Below are 20,095 nucleotides of genomic sequence, written 5' to 3'. Positions count from 1 at the left end.
ACCCATCTCTCACGTCCATGATGGTGGTCCTGGGCCACCTTCTTGAAGCACTGTAGTCCTGGTGAAAGTGCTTCTGTGGTCCTATCGGGAAGGGAGTTCCAGTAATGACATATTTCCAGATCAGTATGGTGAGGCAAACTGGTAAGTGGTGATGTTCCCGAGTAATTGCTGTCCTTACCCTTCACCTCTGCCAAGATCATGGGATTGGGAAGTACAGCTGCAGAAGCCTGGGTAAGTGCAGTCTATTTTGTAGGCGGTACATTCTGCAACTACAGTGAATAACTGCCAAAAAGAATGAACGATCAAGTTGATCATCAGAGTGGCAAGCAAATGGACTGTTTCATCCTGAATGAAATTAAGTTGGTTAAGAGCTGTTGGAGCTACACTCAACAGGCAGCTGTTATCTTCCTGACTTATGCAGACATTGGGAAGCCTTTGGGATGTCAGGAGGTGAGTCGCTTGCTACAAGATACCCAGACTCTGAGCTGCTTTTGTAGCCTGAGTATTTACTGTACGTAATTGGTTCATTTGACTTTCTAGATATTGAGTCAGGGACTTGGAGATGGCAATAATCAGACCCTCTCATTGTAAGTAGTTAAACTGTTAAGAGTATTACTGTAATAATATGGATTGACAGTTTATCTTAATGTTCCAGTTGGCTAAGCAACAGACCACACTGCATGTAGATAGAGTTTGCTACTGCAGGAAATGGACAGTTGATGTTTCAAGTAGAGAACATTCATCTGGATTTTCAACAGGCAGTAACTAGATAACAAATTCAGGCACAGACTCAAAGTGATATTTCCATTTTCCAGCCCAGCAATCATGGAGCTAACTTTAATCACAATTCTGGTCATCTAAAAGTTGAAACCTGCAATTATTAGTTTAGAAATTTCCAGAAACAGAGAGAATGTACATTTAATTATTTAATGAAAGACAGAAAATAAGGAAAATCAGTTTGGGAGCAAATTTGTACTCCAATCTAAACACAAGATTTCACAGTATTCAAGGCATTATAGTGACAGACAATGTATGATTTCAAAAAGAGTTTAACTTCTTAAAGCTTCTTACCACACTCAGCCACACAGTTGTCTTCTCAAGGTGCTTCTCCCTCTACTGATCACAACTGGCTCTGTGCAGCAGACTTCCAGAAATATGTCCAGCTGGAGCTGGCTATTCTATACTCCATGGATACAGTATGTGTATTCTGAGGTCTTCAATACTCTCACATCTGTCTGACTAAACCTAGGTTACTTAAGAGTTTTTAAAGGATGAAGAGGGTCAGGCAAGGAAATGGAATATCATCCCCTACTCATCCTGAGCAACTCCAAAGCAACTGCCTGGGTAGCCCCACATGCCCCCTGCCTGGGCAGTGAAACATCTGTAGGAGGTTCTCAATGACAATAACCCAAAGTGATGGTTTTCAAAAGTGTTTAAGACATTATGTTTGAAGATATAAGGTGACTGCAGATGCTGGAAGCTGGAGCAACAAACAATCTGCTGGAGGAACTTAGCAGGTCGAGCAGCATCCGTGGGGGTGGGGGGAGAGGCTGAGGTAATTGTTAATGTTTCAGGTCAAAGCCCCTGCATCAGGAATCGCGAGTGTGGACAAGAAACAAAAGTTCATCAGCTGTTGTAAACCAGTGTGAGCAATGTTTTGACCACTGTCTGAGCTGAAATAGTCTCCCCTCAGTCTACACAATTAATCCAGGCCACAAGCAGACTGCCTCTCCTCTGACCTCTATCCCCATTCTCCCCACGTCACTCCATACTGACCCCACACTGAGAGTCCCTGACCTGTGTGATTGCACTACCACCTAGTGGGGAGAAATGGCAACTGCGGAAGCCTGGAAAACTCAGCTGGGAGGTCAACACCTGGACTAAAAGTTCTGCTCTACCTAGTTTCACAGCACATAATGGGCCTTTCAGCCGACTGGGTCCAAACCAATTGTCAACGTGCACTAACTTCATTTTATTCTCCCACGACCCACCAGCTCTCTGCAGATTCCACCACTCATCTTACTTCCTGAGGGGGCTCTGGTCATTCAGAGTCTGCAGTACTATGCTGCAGATGTTCTACGACTCAGCGGTGGCCAGCATTCTGTTCTACACCGTAGTCTGCTGGGGCAGCAGAGTGAGAGCAGCTGACACCAAGAAGATCGATAAGCTCGCCAGGAAGGCTGGTTCTGTTCTGGGGGTGGAAATGGATTCCCTGGTGGTTGTGTCTGAGTGGAGAATGCTGCAGAAGTGGACAATCCCCCTCAACCACTCCATGACATCCTGGACAAACAGAGGAGCACCTTTCCTAACAGACTGATTCCACCGAGGTGCACTACTGAACAACACAGGAGATCCTTTCTCCCTGTGGCTACAAGACTCTGCAACTCCTCCTCCTTATGTATATAAGTATATGGTTTCATTACACATCTGTGTTTTGCACTATTATTTTTTAATGCACATTTTGTATTCTTTCGTACCTCAATGCTTACATTTTGTATTTTAAAGTATACATTTCCAACTGAACAACCTTGCAACAATAATTTCCTTCAGGGTAATAAAGTTTTATCTTATCATCTCCATCGTCTTAGGGACATGGGAGGAAGCTACAACAATTAAAGGATACCCCATGTAGCCACAGAGAGAATAACAGCAGCCCTAATGGCAACAAAATGATAGCAGTATTTGGTTCATTGAATCCATTATTAACTGCTCTTCCACAAACCTATGCTTGTACCCAAAAAGTTTAGCATTCACATTCAAGCCAAATGTTGTAGTACAGTCTGAAGCTCAGTGCACCCAGATACATGTTTCTGATTTCCAGTTTGAGTAACTGACTTTGTCCAGATGTTCCTGCAGGACATGTGGGTATTAGTAAGGAACATGGGAACAATCTACTGGAGGAGCTATGAAACACTCACACTGTGCAACGGGCACCTAGTGTATAATGAGCTGGGATCGAAGTTCCTGCTTTGCCCTATAGGCTGTGAGTTGTGGAGGGTGGGTGTGTGTGAGTGTGGTTAATGCCAGCAAAAGAAAGAGAAATAAAAACAGCCTGCATCACACAAGAATACAAAATCTAAAGCCAAGGCATCAATGAATTTTGAACCAAAAAAGTAGAATTAAAGCTTCTCTCTGAATGCCTTCTTGGAAAGGCTCCTTCTCCTGTTGCTGTAGTGATCTTGATAGTGTTCGAGTTTGGAAAGGAAGAGGAAGTTACCACCTTTAGCTTGAGCATACTGTGTTGCTGGCTGTCTAAAAGTGGACAGTATTCACCTTCACCAATGAGCATTCTTTGCCCTTGCTACTTGATGGAGGAAGTCTGTGTGGCTGGCGTACAGTTTCTGCTTCTCCTCGATATCCATCCACTTTACCGCACCAGCATCGTCCCCAGCTTGAAGGTTGAGCTTTCCTACACTGTCACCTGAAGCAAGACAGAAGCCAAGTAACACTACAAGGTCATCAGGAGTTAACTGCTAGAGGGGTGAGACTGACTGTGTGGTCTGTTACTTTACGTACTAATGTGGAGAAAGTTATTAATCAGACTGCGTGAGTTTGTTCACGTAACTGTATTCAGAGTGGACGTGGTTACTGGAACCATGTTCAGGGTCAGTCATTTACTGTAAAGAGCAACACACACAAAATGCTAGAGGAATTCAGCAGCTCAGGCAGATCTATAGAGAGGAATAAACAGTTGACATTTTGAGCCAAGACCCTTCATCAGGACCTTGAGTCCTTGGCCCGAAACATCGGTTATTTCTCTGTAAAAAAACAACCCTAATCATTAACAAAAATAATGATCTGGTCTTAAGATCACTGCTTTCTCTAGGACTCTATTGTGATCCAATTAGCTATGATATTGCTGTGTTACTAACATTGACTACAACATGACCTGGGAAGTTCTAATCAGGAGGAAGAAAATTGGAAGTTAAAACCTCCATTCTTTCAGTTGCAACTAAGTCCAGAGGTTGAACCTGATTCCACAAGTAACAGGCAGTCTGAGTCCTCACAATAAAAAATAACATTTAAATTTACTCCTTGTAGGGACCACAGCCAAATCAGAAATAATTACCTGTCTCATCGTGGAAATTCATGGCCACAGTTTCCATCCAAGCATTATCAGTGTTTCGAGGATCATCAACATATCCTTTGTACACCTAAGGAGATGGAAATCTCACAGTCAAAGTACGCTTATTGTCTAGGTATGTAGTGTACATGTATCCATATACTACCTTAAGATTCATTTTCTTGCAAGAAAATAAAGAAATACAATAGAATACATGAAAAACTATAAATAAATATAGACTAACAAACAACAAATGTGCAAAAGACATAAGGCTCCTGTACCTCCTGCCTGATAGCAGCAGCAAGTAGAGAGGGTGCCCTCAATGGTTAGATGGCTGCTGTTTCCTGCAACATGTAGATGTGCTCAATGGTGAGGAGGGTTTTACCTGTGATGGACTGGTCTGTATCCACCACTTCCTCTCGAGTTTTGAGAAGTGATCATTTAAAGGGACATTTAGCTTGGATTCTAGCATCACTGTCTCACTTGCCCATTGCACTGAGATTAATTAATGAAAGCCTTGGCTACCAGGAAGTGAAGTGAGGGGTGGATAAACCAGTGAAGAAACAACAGGGAGCAGAGTGAGTGTCTATCAGAATCAGGGATAGCATCACTGGCATCTGGATTGAAATTTGCTTTGTGGCAGCAATACAATGCAATATATAGTAATAAAAACTATAAATTACAATACACAAAAAGATAAATTAATTAAGTAGTGCATAATGAGAGGAAAAAATACTGAAGAGGTGTTCATGGGTTCATAACCCATTCAGAAAATTGATAGTGGAGGCTGGTGGCCTTGAAAGAGCTGGCGAGGTTTGCAGCTTTTTCCAATCCTGTGCAGTGGCCCTTCCGTATCAGGCGGTGATGCAGCCAGTTAGAATGTTCTCCATGGTTACATCTGTAGAAACCTGCCAGTGTCTTTGGTGACGTGCCAATTCTCCTCAAACTCCTAATGAAATATAGCCACTGTCATGCCTTCTTTGCAATTGCATCAATATGTTGGGCCCAGGATAGGGCCTCAGAGATGTTGACACACAGGAATTTGAATCTGCTCTCCCTTTCCACTTCTGATCCTTGATGAGGATAGTGCATATTCCTTCAACTTTCCCTTCTTTATGTCCACAATCAGTTCTTTGGTCTTACTGATGTTGAGTGCAAGGTCGTTGCTGTGAAACCACTCAACCAGCTGATCTATCTTGCTCCTGTATGCCTCCATGTCATCATCTGAAATTCTACAGGCAATGATTGTATTGTCAGCAAATTTATAGATGACATTTGGGCTGTGCCTAGCCGCACAGTCGTGGGAGTAGACCAGTGTACTAAGCATGCATCTTTGAGGTGTGCCAGTGTTTACTGAGGATAGTTATTACCAATCCGCACAGACTGTGGTGTCACAGTGAAGGAGTCGAGGATCCAGTTGCAAAGGGAGGTACAGAGGCCTAAACTTTGGAGATTTTTGGTTAGAACTCAGTGTTGAATGCTGAACTGTAGTCAATAAACAGCAGCGTGACATACGTATTACTATTGTCCTGGTGATCCTAGGCCAAGTGGAGAGCCAGTAAGATTTAATTTGTAGTAGATAAGCAAATTGCAGTGGGTCCAGGTACTTGCTTAGGCCAGAGTTGATTCTAGCCATGGCTAACCTCTCAAAGCACTTCATCACAGTAGATGTAAATGCCACTGGGTGATCAGGAGACAGGACCAGAATCAGAATTAATAATACTAGCATCTGTTGTAAAATTTGTTGTTCTGTGACAGCAGTACATTGCACTACATAATAATAACTATAAATTGCAGTATAATGTGTATAATAGTTACACTAAATAAGTAGTTCCAAAAAAAGTATTAAGTTAATTTCATGGGTTGGATGTCCATTCAGAAATCCGATGGCAGAGGGGAAGAACCTGTTCCTAAAACATTGAGTTGTGCCTCCTCCCTGATGGTAGCAGTGAGAAGAGGGCATATCCTGTGTGATGGGGGGGGTCCATAATGATGGGTGCCACCTTCTTATGGCATCGCTCCTTGAAGATATCCTGGATGCTGAGCAATAGTTGTTGAGGCAGATCACCCTGCTCTTCTTGGGCACTATTATGACTGTTGCCATTTTGAAGCAGGTGGAAACCTCCGACAGCACCAGTGAGAGACTGAAGATGTCCCTGAACACTCCCACCAGTTGGTTGGCACAGGTTCACAGAGGCCTGCCAGGTACACCATCGGGGCCTGATGCCTTGCAAGGTGTCACCCTCTTGAAATATGTTCTGACATCAGCCTCCAAGACACAGATCACAGATTCACCGGATGCTGCAGGTATTCATATAGATGTAGTTTTACTCTCCCTTTCAAAGTGAGCATAAAGGGCATTGAGTTCATCTGGGAATGAAGTATCTTTGCCATTCATGATGTTATGTTTTGCTTTGTAGGAAGAAATGGCCTGTAGACCCTGCCAGAGCTGACATGCACTGGATTCTGTCTCTAACCTAATTGGAATTGTTTTGTCATTTTAAAATAGCCTCCCATAGGTCATACATGAACTTCTTGTACAGTTCCGGATCACTTGAATACCACAGATGTAACCCACAGCAGACTACAAGTGTCCTGGTTTATCCACAGCTTTTCATTTGGATATCCCCTCAAAGGCCCACACTCACCCACACAGGTTTTGATGAAGTCAGTGACAACTGGTGGTGTACTCATCCAGACTTGAAGATGAATCTGTGAATATTGTCCAGTCCACCAGCTCAAAGCAGTCCTGTAAATGCTCCTCCAACTCCCTTCACCATACCTTCTTGGTCCTCACCTCTGGTGCTGCGGTCTTTAATCTCTGCCTATGTGTTGGGAGTAGAGGTGATGGGACTTTCCAAAGTGTGAACGTGGGATGATACGGTAAGCGTTCTTGATGGTGTGTTGGCTCCTCAGGTGATATGCTGGTGGTGGTTGTTCACGCTGGCCTGGCTAAAATCTCCCACAATGACAGGGAAGGCATCAGGATGCACTTATTTCTGTTTGCTGATAACATTGCCTATCACTTGCGAGCTTGAACTCCTGGGTTGTTCCCTCTTCTTCTCCAGTTCTGATGAAGGGTCTTGTCCCAAAACTTTGATTGTTCATTCCTCTCCACAGATGTTACCTTACCTGCTGAGTTCCTCCAGCATCTTGTGTGTGTTGCTCCGGGTTTCCAGCATCTGCACAAGAAGGGGGAACAATCCAAGAGTACAAGCTGGCAAGTGTCAGGTGAAGTCAATGAAGAGGAAGACAGATGGGTGTTGGAGGGGGATGAAGTGAGAAGCTGTGAGTTGATAGGTGAAGAAGGAATCTAATAGGAGAATAGAATGCATCATAGGAGAAAGGGAAGGAGGAGGGGCACGAGAGGGAGGTGCTGGGCAGGTGAGAAGAGAAGGGGTAAGAGAGGAGCCAGAATGGGGAATGGAGAACGTGAAACTCTTTAATAAACCAGGTTCTCCAGGCAGGGCTCTCCACTATGTTAGAGAATAATTGATGCAGATTAATCGCTGCAATTAATCAATGACCATTTATCATTGTATTGCATGACCAGCAAATGGGTTTCATGTAACGTTCCCTATGTTTGTATGTATTATCAAGGAGAGCAATGGTAGGCTTACCACCCTTACACACTGTGTAAGCTGAATGGAAGGTTGCTTCCTGATAGGGTTTCAGTGTAGCATGCTTCAGTGGGGTCACAGTTGGTCTCCAGCCCATCTCAAGAACCTGCTGATATTTAACATACAGATTCAGCTTGGAAAAGGTATGGAAGCTGGCAGGAACACATTGGAGCTGTACCCTTGCAAGAATCAACCACACTGGTCCAGATTTAACAATTTCCTCTAACCTTCCCCAATATTGTAGTTCAAACTTTCCAATAGACCAAACATTGGCCACTGGAGCAAGCCAAGCAGCATCTGTGGAGGGAAATGGACAGCCTAGATTTTGTGTCAAGACCTTCCAACTAAACTCAACTATCTACTATAACAGGACCCATAAAATTCCCAAACATCCATAGAGAATGCAACTTTATAAGTGTGCTCTCAATAGAATGAGAGCATTATAGACTTCCCATCTGTTTACCTTCCATGTGTTAGATCAGAGACTATAACACTAACCAACTCTCCAGCTTGAAACAGGGAGTTGATTAATTCTTTCACTTTCTGCTTCTCGGCTTCTGATAGATTTAAGGAGTCCAACGTTTCCTCTCCAAACTCTCGTCTGAGTGTAGCTGACACCTTCTCGCCAGGGTCTACCATTCCCTGTCAGGAGACAAAATGCAATTCAGCCTCAGAAAGGGTCTATAGTTTTCACTCCTGTCCTAATCAGATATTAATCCAACTATTGAAGATACTAATTCACCCCACATAAACAGTCTCCAGACAGGCTAACTGAAACCAGTGTTTCTGAACTAGCAATCTTGGATTCAGCATTACGTTCAAAGCAGTTTAAAATGTTCTCTTCCCTAAGATTATACCTGAAAATGATCATTGCTAAGTCTAACAATGGGTGAGATTCTTAGCACAACACCAGCTTGTGCTGAGGGCTCCCATTTTTCAGGGAATTGGCTGGGGCTTCCTGAGCCACTGAGGCTATTTGACAGAAGCATAAGAGACTTTTATTTCTGTTGTGTGAGCTACAGACAAAACCAAGTGTCAGAGATTTTTTAAAAACACATGATTGCCCTTTCACAGAGCAGTGCTGTGGGTTTGAGGCAATATTTCTTCCATATCTGCTGAGTCATGCAGAGAGTTGGAACAGCATGGTAGTGTGACAGTTAGCGCAAACTATTACAGCGCCAGTGACCTGGGCTCAATTCCCAGCTCTGTCTGTAAAGAGCCTGTACATTCGCTCTGTCACCATGTGGGTTTTCTCCGGCTTCCTGCCATATCCCAAAGATGGGTTAGAAGGTTAATTGGTCACCCAAGTGTAAATGGGCACTGTGAGCTCATTGGGCCAGAGGGGCTTGTTACCGTGTTGTATCTCTGAATAAAATGAATAAATAAAATGTCTTTTTTGAACAACAGTAAAGGAAAATTTAAAAGGCATGTAATTTTAGGACAATTGTTCACTGATCACTGACACTGGTATTTTATAGCAATGTTCTTAGGGTGTATGGGGTGTCTAGGAAGGGATTGTGCCTTTGTGAAGGGGCTTGTCGTGTCCACTCTGGGGTAGCTCACTCACCTTTAGTCCCCACTAGACACTCAGCTCTCACTTGTGGCTTCAAGTTGCTGTTTGTTTGCTACTGCAGCCACACCACTTTGGTAGACCACTTTGACAGGCAGGTTAAACTAATTAAAAAGTTAGCCGGCAGGCCTCATACCCCAGTGAAAAAGGGACACGCCTGTCCTAGCTTGCAAAGTCAGCTCCAGCAGACTGGGTGCATTAGATCAACAGTGGAATCCAATGGCCAGGAGGGTTATTCTGCAATTCTCCATGGAGAGCGAAGGGCATAATAAGGCACAGAAGTAGTCTTGGCCATCCACAGCAACCAAGGAAGGCCCCAGTTGTGTTAATTACTTGTGCCACTGGACCCAGACTTCCGAAAGAGTGGAACTATCCTAGTGCAATGGCTTTTCCTCTTTCAAGACTTTCCCGCACAGGTTTCTTTGTGCAATTCACATGAGACATCTAATCGTCATCCTCGAATATGAAAGACAACCAATTAATCATTTTAGGACGTGGTTGGTATGAAGTTAATAACTCCATCATCATTGTACCAGGATGCAGGAAGGTGAAGAAGATGGGTCCTTGCCTGTGCCAACATCCCCCTCCACCTCCCTTGGGCAAGTCCCCAGGATCAGTGGTTGATTTGCACAATGGATGGTGTGAGGGGGAAATGAAAATATCTCAAGCACAGATCCTCAAAGTAATTAACATAAATAACTAAATGCTGGAAGGATAATTCCAAGGCAGTAAAATCCTGTGGTGTTGAAGAATCATGTCCTGGGAAGGTCTGGTGGCTCTGTGAACAAATGCAGCAACCAGGCAAAGGACTAAACTCTATTCCTTGGTCTGCGCTGCGTCAGCTATGACGACATCAGAGATGCCGCAGTTGTGCTTGGGTGCTCCTGACCCTGAGTCTGAGCAGGGCAGGGTTCACAGAAGCAAGTGTGGGACTGCGAGACTCCATTCATCTGGCACTGTCAGACAACTGCCGATTCCCACCAAGTACCATCAGGGTGCTATGATAAGGATAGTGGTTAGCGTAACGCTATTATAACGCCAGTGACTCGGGTCCAATTCCCACCACTATCTTGTGCATTCGTCCTGTGATCACACGTTCTTCCTCGGGGTGCTCTCATTTCCTCCCACATTCCAAAGATGTACAGGTTGGCAGGTTAATTGTTCATGTTGGTGCAATGGAGTGGTGAGGGCTCATTGGGCCAGAAGGGCCTGTTACTGTGCTATATCACTAAATAAACAAATAAGACAGCAGTCAGGTGAGGTACCGAAAGAACACTACGTCAGAAAATAGGCCACCATTCACCAAAGAAGGATGACATAAAATGGAGACAAGAAATAAAATAGCAGCAACAAAAGTGCCCAGAAGATGTTGTTAATCTAAGCCATCATGGAACACCTAGAATGTGAGTGAAGCCAGTGCTCACATGCTTACCCCAGGAATTGCCCATTCCTTGTTGTCTCTTCTGCAAATTGCCACAAACTGCAAGATTGGCTTCCCAGAGCAATTGTGAATCACCGTTTTTCCACCCTCCTTCTTCCACCTGGAAAGGAGTAGGAGAGAGCAAGAGAGGGAGAGACAGAAAACAGGGAGAGGCAAGAAGAGTCAAATGCACAGCAAAAGCAAGACACTGAAAATCTATCACCATGCACTGTCAAATCAATGCTACGTAATACTGTTAAAAACATTTGATAGTCCAAAATATACTCTTTATTACTAAAAACTCTCTTTAGAATCTCCATCAGACGGCAAGATGAAATTGTAAATCAGACACCACCTCCCTGAAAAGTATTTTCACTAAAGACTGGTGTATGTAGGAGCTAACACACTTCTCTTTCATTTGTTTGGAGGACATTGGATATCTAGCTACATGGTGTGGTACAATGAAGTCCTAGCTTTCATCCAGTGTTGTGTTAGCTAAGAGCAGACGCATCAGTAACAGCTAGCAGTTTAATCAATCTTGCGATATGATGACAACAAAAAAAGTTATTGATTCAGGTCAGCAACCTTCGATCAGAACAAAGAACATTAAAAATTACATGTTTTAAGTTGCAGTGTGGAAGAAAACAAAAAAAGTGTCTGTGATAGGGTGGAGACCATAATAGTCTTTGCATCAGGGGTCAATACTCTTTGCATCAGCCAACCTTCTATTCATGCTAGTATCCTTTCTGTAATATCTTATTTTGTTAAGCAGCCTCACGTGTGGCACCTTGTCAAAGGCCATCTGAAAATCCAAATTCACAACATCCAATGATTCTTCTTTGTCTATCCTGTCTGTTATTTCCTCAAAGAATTCCAACAGATGTCAGGCAAGATCTCCCCTTAGAGACACCATACTGACTTTTGCCTATTCTATCATGTGCCTCCAAGTATCCCAAAATCTCATCCTTAATAATAGACTCCAAATCTTCCCAACCACTGAAGTCAGGCTAACTGGCCTATAATTTCCTTTCAATACACATGAAATGCTGGAAGAACTCGGCAGGCCAGACAGCATCTATGGAAAAGAGTACAGTTGACTTTTGAGCCAAGGCTTTTCATCAGGACTGGAGAAAAAAAGATGAGGAGTCAGAGTAAGGATGTGGGGGAAGGGGAGGGAGAAACACAAGGTGATGGGTGAAACCAGGAAGTGGGGAGGGCTGAAGTAGAGAGCTGGGAAGTTTGATTGGTGAAAGAGATACAGGGCTAGAGAAGGGGGAAGCTGATAGGAGAGAACAGAAGAAAGAAAAGGGGGAGGAGCACCAGAGGGAGGTGATGAGCAGGTAAGGAGATAAGGTGAGAGAGGGAAAGGTGAATGGGGAATGGGGAAGGAGAGGTGGGGGGCTCTACCAGAATTTAAGAAATCTAACTATCAAGTCTCCTATTGCTATCATTCTCCTTGACTTTAGCCTTTCTTGCTGAAACTCAGCCACTGGCCGGACAGCTGCTGCTGTGCCCTGATAGGTCATTCCCCTCCCTCCCCCAGCAATATCCAAAGGGGTAAACTTGTTGTTGGGAACATGAGTCATAGAGCCCTGAAAATGAATCCGTAGATTGCAAAGTGTGCCCACTTTGGAGAAGTTTTCCCTCTCCGACAGTAGTTCTGAGACCTTCCTCTCACTGCTCCACCTCTGTGGTTTCACCTGCTCATGAGGTCTTCAATGATGTTCTTATTAAGATTCTGACCTGATGCAGGGTCTTGACCTGAAATATCAACAATTCTTTTCATCTGAGAGATCCTGCCTGACCCACTGATTTCCTCCAGTGGATTGTTTTCTGTTTAATTTCACTGTGGAATCCTGAGAATTGTACTGTGCCTGGCTGGCAATCTGCATTTGTTTTCTGTGATGTAGAGGAGAACACAATCCTCTGGACACAGTATTTAATGGTGTACTGTAAGTGAGTGGCTACTTCAGTGTCTGAGTGCCTGGATGGTAGGAAATTAAGAGATAAAAGGGCAGATGTAGAAACTCCTGCAGTTGCATGGGAATGTGCCATTAATAGGAGACCTGATGTAAGGAAAGAGTCCTTGGTAAATGTTAGAAGCGTGTAACACAAAATAAGAGAGGGAGATGGAGAGTGAAAAAGAGAGAGAAAGGAGGGTGGCAGGGAGGGGGAGTACAGATACAATGGAGCTGAGTAAACTCTGAAAACAAATACTGGAAGCATAGTGAGAGGTTTAATCAGCATAACTATTACCTTATAATGGAGTTCAGATTTAACTGAATGGCAGAATTGGCACAAGGGGTCAATTTCCTGTTACTGTTCTAATGAGGCTCTTTGCAAATACGAGTGAGTGAACTGAGACGTTACATTTCAATACATTACTTTACATTAATTTCAGAATGAGTTATTTTGAAATACAGAGAGATCTGTAAAGTGTGCCTTAATAAACAAATGAGGTAGCACACACCTTGTCACAATGGGGTCTGCTGCATGATTAGGGCCCCATCTTCCCAGGAGTCCTCGCCCTTTCAATCCAGTCCGTCCACAAGGATTCCTAAGGCATAGAATAACATGAAGGAGGACCAATTAAGTACCTCAGCCAACACTGGCAGCCAGTTTAAACAGGCAACCCCAAACTAGCACAAATCAAAGGAGAGTACAGGCCCTTCAGCCCACAATGTTGCGCTAATCTTTTAATCAAGATCAATCTAACGCTTCCCTCCCACACAACAGTTTTTTTTCATCCATGTGCCTGTCTAAGAATTTCTTAAAAGTCCCTGAGGTATCTGTCTCTACCACAACCCCTGGCAGCACGTTCCACACACCCACCACTCTGTGCAAAATAAAACTTAACCTGACATTCCCCTACGCTTTCCTCAAATCACCTTAAAACTATGCCCGCTCATGTTAGCCACTGCTTCCTTTGGAAAAAGGCACTTGTCATTCTATCAATGCCTCTTATCATCTTACACACTTCTATCAGGACTCCTCTCATCCTCCTTTGTGCAAGGAGAAAAGCTTTAGCTCACACAACCTTTCCTCATAAGACATGCACTCTAACCCAAGCAAATCTCCCCTGTGCCCTCTTTAAAGTGAAACTGTTTCACTTTTTTCCTTCCTTCCTTACCTAACTCAACCTTGCTTTGCCTTTCAGTATCTCACAGTCCACAGGAAGGTGTCCTGCTGTCACAGCAATTTCCACAATGCTCCATAAGCAACTCTGGAATGACATATGGCTCCTCTCTCTTCTAATAGAGTTTGTATAACATCATTCAGTGCCTTCCAGTGGAAATACACTGAAACATAGCAGTTCTCATCAAGATGAAAGGTGTTATGAATTGGGAATGAACTAAAGCATTCCATTACCCAATTCCCTAAGAAACACATTCTATAGAATTATTCTTCTGTAAGTGGTATACTCAAGCTGCCATGTTGCATTAGCAGTTAGGGGTAATTCAGAAAGAGACAATTTGTACCAAATTTCCTCAATGCCTTCCTCCAATGTTATAAAAAAAAAGCTGGGAAGAGTGCAACAGGCCTCCCAACCATTGCATTGAGGCTGTACAGGGAAATCACTGTGTTGCAGATGCAGCTTTTTAACACACAGGAACATAATTATGAACAAAGAGTCCTCCTCTTAAATCTCTTAACATTCAGCTTTTCATGAGCAGAATAAATAAAAGACATCATGTTTCATGAAGAGAGGAAGATCAGAGAAAGGTAGGCTTAAGTACTATGTGGGTCTGGATATACCTATCTACATTAGTTAACACAGAGCAAGGAAGTCACACCTTGGGAACCCATTTATCACTTCATATTTTCCTGTATAGGACCGTCGATCTACGTCACCATCCAAATGATTAAATTTCAGCAGCTTAATCAATTCTCGTTCATTTCTGTAAATTAAAACAAGAAAGATAAGAAAGTGAGTTAGAGTTGCATCACATTTATTGCAAAGATTTGCACAGGTATATGGATTGGAAAAATTTAGAGGGACATGGGCCAGATCTCTGTAAATGGAACTAGCTCAAAGAAACACTTCAGTTGGCAATGGACAAGTTACATTGAATGGCTGGCTTCTATGTTGTATTACAGTACAAGGGTAAGAAATTAATGAATGGGAGAAGTGAAGAAGAGGACGAGAAGTGCAGGTCTGGCACTATGTCCCATATTGTTAAGTATTATTGATCTTATTTCATATTTATTCTTTATCTTGTTATTTCATGCGCTCATTATGTATTGCTATTTATTTATATCTGCATTTGCAGTTTGTTGTTCATTGATCTTCTTTACAGTTACTGTTCTATAAATTTGCTAAGTATGCCCGCAGAAAAAGAATCTCAGGATTGTATGTGGTGACATGTACGTAGTCTGATAAATTTTACTTTCAACTTTGAACTAAAAGATCATACCTGTCCTAATCACAGATGAGTGGATATTCCACACTATTGAGAAATACAGTGTAGATTCAAGTCCCATTATCTGGACTGACATGGAAGTGCAATGCCAAATGACTCCACTGTCAGAGCCGCCTTTGTCCATTTGCCCTCTCAAATCAATGCAAAAGATCTCAAGGCATCAGAAGACCAAGGCAGCCCTACTCACAGTCCTGGCTAATGTTTATCCATCAAACCCCGTCTCAAGAGACAGATTATCTGATCATTTCATTGCCAACTCTGAGACCCTGCTGTGGGAAATCAGTTGCCACAATCCTAACTTTTTAACAGTGACTATACTACAAAGACATCTTTAACTTTTAACAGTCCTGAAGAAAGGTCATTGACCAGAAATATCAACTCTCTATCTCTTCCTACATAAGTTTCCTGACCTGTTTCATTTCAAATGTACTTCATTAGCTAAACAAAGGCTTTGGAAGGTCTTGTATTTATATAAACGATTTTCTCAACAAGTTCTTTCTTCTCATATGCCTCTTCAGTTGATAGCTCTATGGCCTGCGTTACAAGTGTTTAACAGCATATTGTGGGCAAGGAACTGGTAATCAAGTCATTAATTATCCAAAGCTTGTCACCACAGATGGTCAATTCAACAGTCAGATACAGCCAGAAAACAAGAGAACATAGACGCCGGAGCAAGAGTACACCATGTGGCTGTTCCAAAGGTAACTGATCTTTCATTTTAGACCCTGCCCTCTGTCAGACTGTAGAACAAGAGGCAATACAAAATATGCTTCCAGGTTTCAAGCAGATGTATTCATTTGGAATATTTCAAATTCATTTAAACTGATTCATACTCAATAATCTTAAATTTTGGTAAAAACAATTAGATCTGTTTCCTTCAAGAGTATTGCAGCATTCTCTTCAATAGCTGGCATGCAATAACAACATTTAAACTATATTTCATGTGGACAAATACACTGAAACACTTCCTTATCACACAACAAACAAAGGCAGGAGATGTTAGCAGTAACAAAAAGTTTGTTCAGAGATAGATTCAAAGACCGGAAAGGCTGCAAAAATGATTTACAAGGATGTTGCCAGGACCTGAAGGGATGAGTTATAAGGAGAGATTATAAAGGCTGGGCCTTTGCTTCTTGGAGTGTAGGATAATGAGGGTGGGAGGGGGTTGATCTGATACAAGTATTTAAAATTATGAGGGTCATAGATAAGGTGAGTGGTCTTTTATCCAGGGTCAGCGAATCTAAAGCTAGAGGGCATAGTTTTATGGTTACAGAAAAGTTTAATAAGACCCTAAGGATCACTTTTTTTTATTACACTACAGGTGGCAAATACATGGAACCAGCTGTCAGAGGAATTGGTTGAGGAAGGTACATTAGAAACATTTAAGAAGTACGTGAGCAAGAATATGAATGACAAGAGGGATAGGAGCCAAGTGCTGGGAAATGAGATTAGCTTGAATATATATCTTGGTCAGCATGGACAAGTTTGAAGGACCATTTTCCGTGTTGAACAACTTGATGATTCTATAACTGGATGTGAAGAAGGGAGTTGTGAAGTGAAGGCATTTAGGGATGAATTCCAGAAGGTGGTGCCAATGTGGCTGAACGAGGGTGATGAAGCCAGGAGTATAACAGGATCATAGGAACACTGGGTCACTTGAGTTTGTTTAATTAGATCAGGGTTGGTCTGAATTCTGGTACCAGTGATGTGCCTTGGATCATTATTCCTTAGTATCAATTTCAGCATGCAAATAGCATAATCTGCAAATGATAATGAATGTCAATAGGACAGGGGCTGAATCTGCAAATGATAATGAATGCCAATAGGACAGGAGCTGAAGACAAGCTTTATTAGAGAACTAGATCTAGATGCTCTTTGTATGAAGAGTCGATCCAGTTGAGAGCGCAGCTTAAGAACGAGAGAAATGCAGTCTTTTCAGTCTATGCATGTAGCTGGGAAGTTAAAAGAAATATGGGTGGCTAAGATACTGAGACAACAGTTTTGATTTTCCTAATATTTACTGAGAGGTAATTTAGGTTAACCCAGGTATTAACCAGTCCGGTGCCAGAGGATTGACCCGATACAGTTAGATATCATCAGCATAAAGATACAGCTGAGCTCACCCCTGGGGACAATGTCACCAGGACATCAGAGATTGAAAAGAGTCAAAGGATGAGTCAAGTTAAAAACTCTGGAGCAGACTACGATGGGGGAAGAAAAACATACTGCGGAACTATAAGCTCTGGCTAAGTGAAATCAGACTAAGTTGTCCCACTGCAAGAATACAGTGAGCCTGACCAGATCAGAATTCGAATCAGGTTTAATATCACTGGCATGTGTCATCAAATTTCTTAACTTAGCAACAGCAGTACAATACATAATATAGAAATAAATATGTAAGTCAATTACAGTAAGTGTGTGTGTATATGTATGAAATAGTTAGATTAAAAATAGTGCAAAACAGATAATGATCAGCTGTAGTATAAAGTGTCTGTGTGAAATGGAAGCCAATCACACGTCACACTCATCAGCATACCTGTAAGGTGGGTCTGCCCAGGGTGGTTGCTTCAACAGTAAGGAGGCAGTGTAATCGACCGGGTCATAATCTGTCCACGGAACGTCCCAGCCCACTTTATTATCAGGGACAAGGAAACGGCAGATTTCAGAGCCCGGATACACCTCACCACGTGCTTTCACATGAAGGAACTCGAGAATCTCCATGAGAGGCACAACCCCCACGCACCTTGCTTTAAATAGAGGGCGGTGGTGTAACTGCTCCAATGCAGCCAACCTGCCAAAACAGCCAACTGTCAAGTAAAGCACCACAAAATGCCACTGAATTACCATTATTTAAACATTTATTTTAAAACCGTGATTATCAGCAGAGCTTTAAGCTTTTATATTAAATACAGAAGGTTTCTTAATATGACATTAGAGTATTAAATTGTGAGCCGTGCCAGGATTTGCAAGTTGTCATCTCATTCTAACCAGCATGACCTGAGTGGAGATGAGGTGTTATTAGTGTATTGGTAGTTTTGATAATGGTTGAATAAATGATCCAGAGATGCGAACTTAAATCCTGCAGCTAGAACATTTAACATTAGATAATTAAGTAACAGGAATTAAAATAAACATGAATTTACCAACTTGTCAAAAAATAAAGCAATACATGGTATGTTACCATTAGAAGGAAGACCCATCTTTAGCCATCTGGCATATGTGACTTATAACAGCACTCTGAAATGTCCCTGCTCCAAATTCTGCATCCGCAGCCTCTCTCTCTCTCTCTCTCTCACTGTCAGCATTTACCTGGTTTAGCCCATTTACAATTGACTTTTGTACTTGTAAGCTCCAATGAGTAGAGTCCCAACCTGCTTAACCACTCTCTTCATTTTAGGGATCATTATAGTGAAGCTTTTCTCAAGCCCTATAATGAAATATTATCTTTCTTTAATTCAGAGAAACAAAATTGTCTGCAGTCCTCTCGATCGATGTTCCCTCTAATTTGTAGTGGCCAATGTGCACAAAAATCTTGTGCTGTGCAATTTTTTTGCCCAGTGACAACACGTACGCACTGAATTTTTAAGAGGAAGTAAACCTGAAGCTATTCTAAGGATAATAAACTACCAAGTCCAGCTTGTTGTTCATTGTTTAAAATAAATAACTGTCAGTAAGAACTTTGATTTCCTCTGGGTTTGATTGTTTTTGCCCTCGTTCATCTGCACTCTCACAAAACATATGCAGCAAGCCTTTAGCAGGTAAAGAAGGACTGTCTCAACGGAGCTTTCTCACACTGTCCATCTGTGATATGCTTTCTAAATAACATTTTAAAAAGTTAAGTTTCCAAATATCACTCCACTTCTTCCCACTTGCAAATTCTCCAGCAACTTTAGCATCGTGACAATACATGCAGTTAACTCCAGTTTCTGTATTGTACATAAATATTTCTCGTAGCTGCACGTTCCTGACCTCAGGAGCTTTTGGTGTAGCAGTTTCTGCTGTTTCATTAAGCCATTCCACTTTAAATGAACTAGCAGTTCCTTTGTGCTTCACGGTCTTTGCTTCTTTGGAATTCAACACAGTGAATCAATAATTTCAATAGAAGTATAAATAGGCCAATTCTAAAATCTGAAGAAAAATCATTGCAAACTTTGCATTGTCAACAGGTCCTCATCAGAAACTGGAAAAGTAAATGTGATTGTGTACGATCGTGAGATATACTTACCATGCCAATGAGGTAGAGGGTGACAACCTTTTGTGCGCAGTTTAAATTCCTTCCTAGTAGCAAAAGATGTGTGCACGTGCACACCTCAGAGGGAACGTTGCTCTCGATATCATGTCATTACTGCTGTTTACAGTTTCTAGACCATCGGTGAGGATCCCAACCTTTTTTATGCCATGAACCCCTATTAACCAAAGGTTCGTGGACCCCAGGTTCAAGTCACTTTTATTGTCATTTCAACCATAACTGCTGGTACAGTGCATTGTAAAAATGAGACAATGTTTTTCAGGACCATGGTGTTACATGACACAGTACAAAAACTAGATTGAACTAAGTAATAAAAAAACAACACAGAGAAAGCTACACTAGACTACAGACCTACACAGGACTGCATAAAGTGCACAAAAACAGTGCAGGCTTTACAATAAATAATAAACAGGACAGTAGGGCAAGGTGTCAGTCCAGGCTTCGGGTATTGAGGAGTCTGATAGCTTGGGGGAAGAAACTGTTACATAGTCTGGTCGTGAGAGCCTGAATGCTTCAGAGCCTTTTCCCAGATGGCAGGAGGGAGAAGAGATTGTATGAGGGGTGCATGGGGTCCTTCATAATGCTGTTTCCTTTGTGGATGCAACGTGTAGTGTAAATGTCCGTGATGGCGGGAAGAGAGACCCCGATGATCTTCTCAGCTGACCTCATTATCCACTGCAGGGTCTTGCAATCCGAGATGGTGCAATTTCCAAACCAGGCAGTGATGCAGCTGCTCAGGATGCTCTCAATAC

At 42.4% G+C, this 20,095-nt stretch overlaps 1 protein-coding gene across 3 annotated transcripts in view; it reads right to left on the bottom strand.

Annotated features, from left to right (window-relative positions):
- Positions 1–796: 796 nt before the first annotated feature.
- Positions 797–20,095, bottom strand: part of LOC140738234 (ADP-ribose pyrophosphatase, mitochondrial-like) — a 39,882-nt gene continuing 20,583 nt past the window's right edge. For 2 of the 3 annotated variants that reach the window (XM_073065362.1, XM_073065361.1), the window contains exons 2-8: positions 17,631–17,885; positions 14,468–14,572; positions 13,144–13,230; positions 10,686–10,794; positions 8,182–8,325; positions 4,070–4,154; positions 797–3,421 (exon numbers count right to left, since the gene is read on the bottom strand). In XM_073065362.1, coding sequence (XP_072921463.1) covers positions 3,276–3,421; positions 4,070–4,154; positions 8,182–8,325; positions 10,686–10,794; positions 13,144–13,230; positions 14,468–14,572; positions 17,631–17,815 — 861 coding nt within the window. In that variant the 5' untranslated portion in view covers positions 17,816–17,885 and the 3' untranslated portion in view covers positions 797–3,275. The remainder of the gene's footprint in view (positions 3,422–4,069; positions 4,155–8,181; positions 8,326–10,685; positions 10,795–13,143; positions 13,231–14,467; positions 14,573–17,630; positions 17,886–20,095) is intronic. The other variant, XM_073065363.1, reaches the window with a different exon arrangement.

This window comes from Hemitrygon akajei, chromosome 14 (assembly GCF_048418815.1).
Source record: "Hemitrygon akajei chromosome 14, sHemAka1.3, whole genome shotgun sequence".
Classification (NCBI taxonomy): domain Eukaryota; kingdom Metazoa; phylum Chordata; class Chondrichthyes; order Myliobatiformes; family Dasyatidae; genus Hemitrygon; species Hemitrygon akajei.
This window is presented reverse-complemented; position numbering and strand designations above follow the sequence as displayed.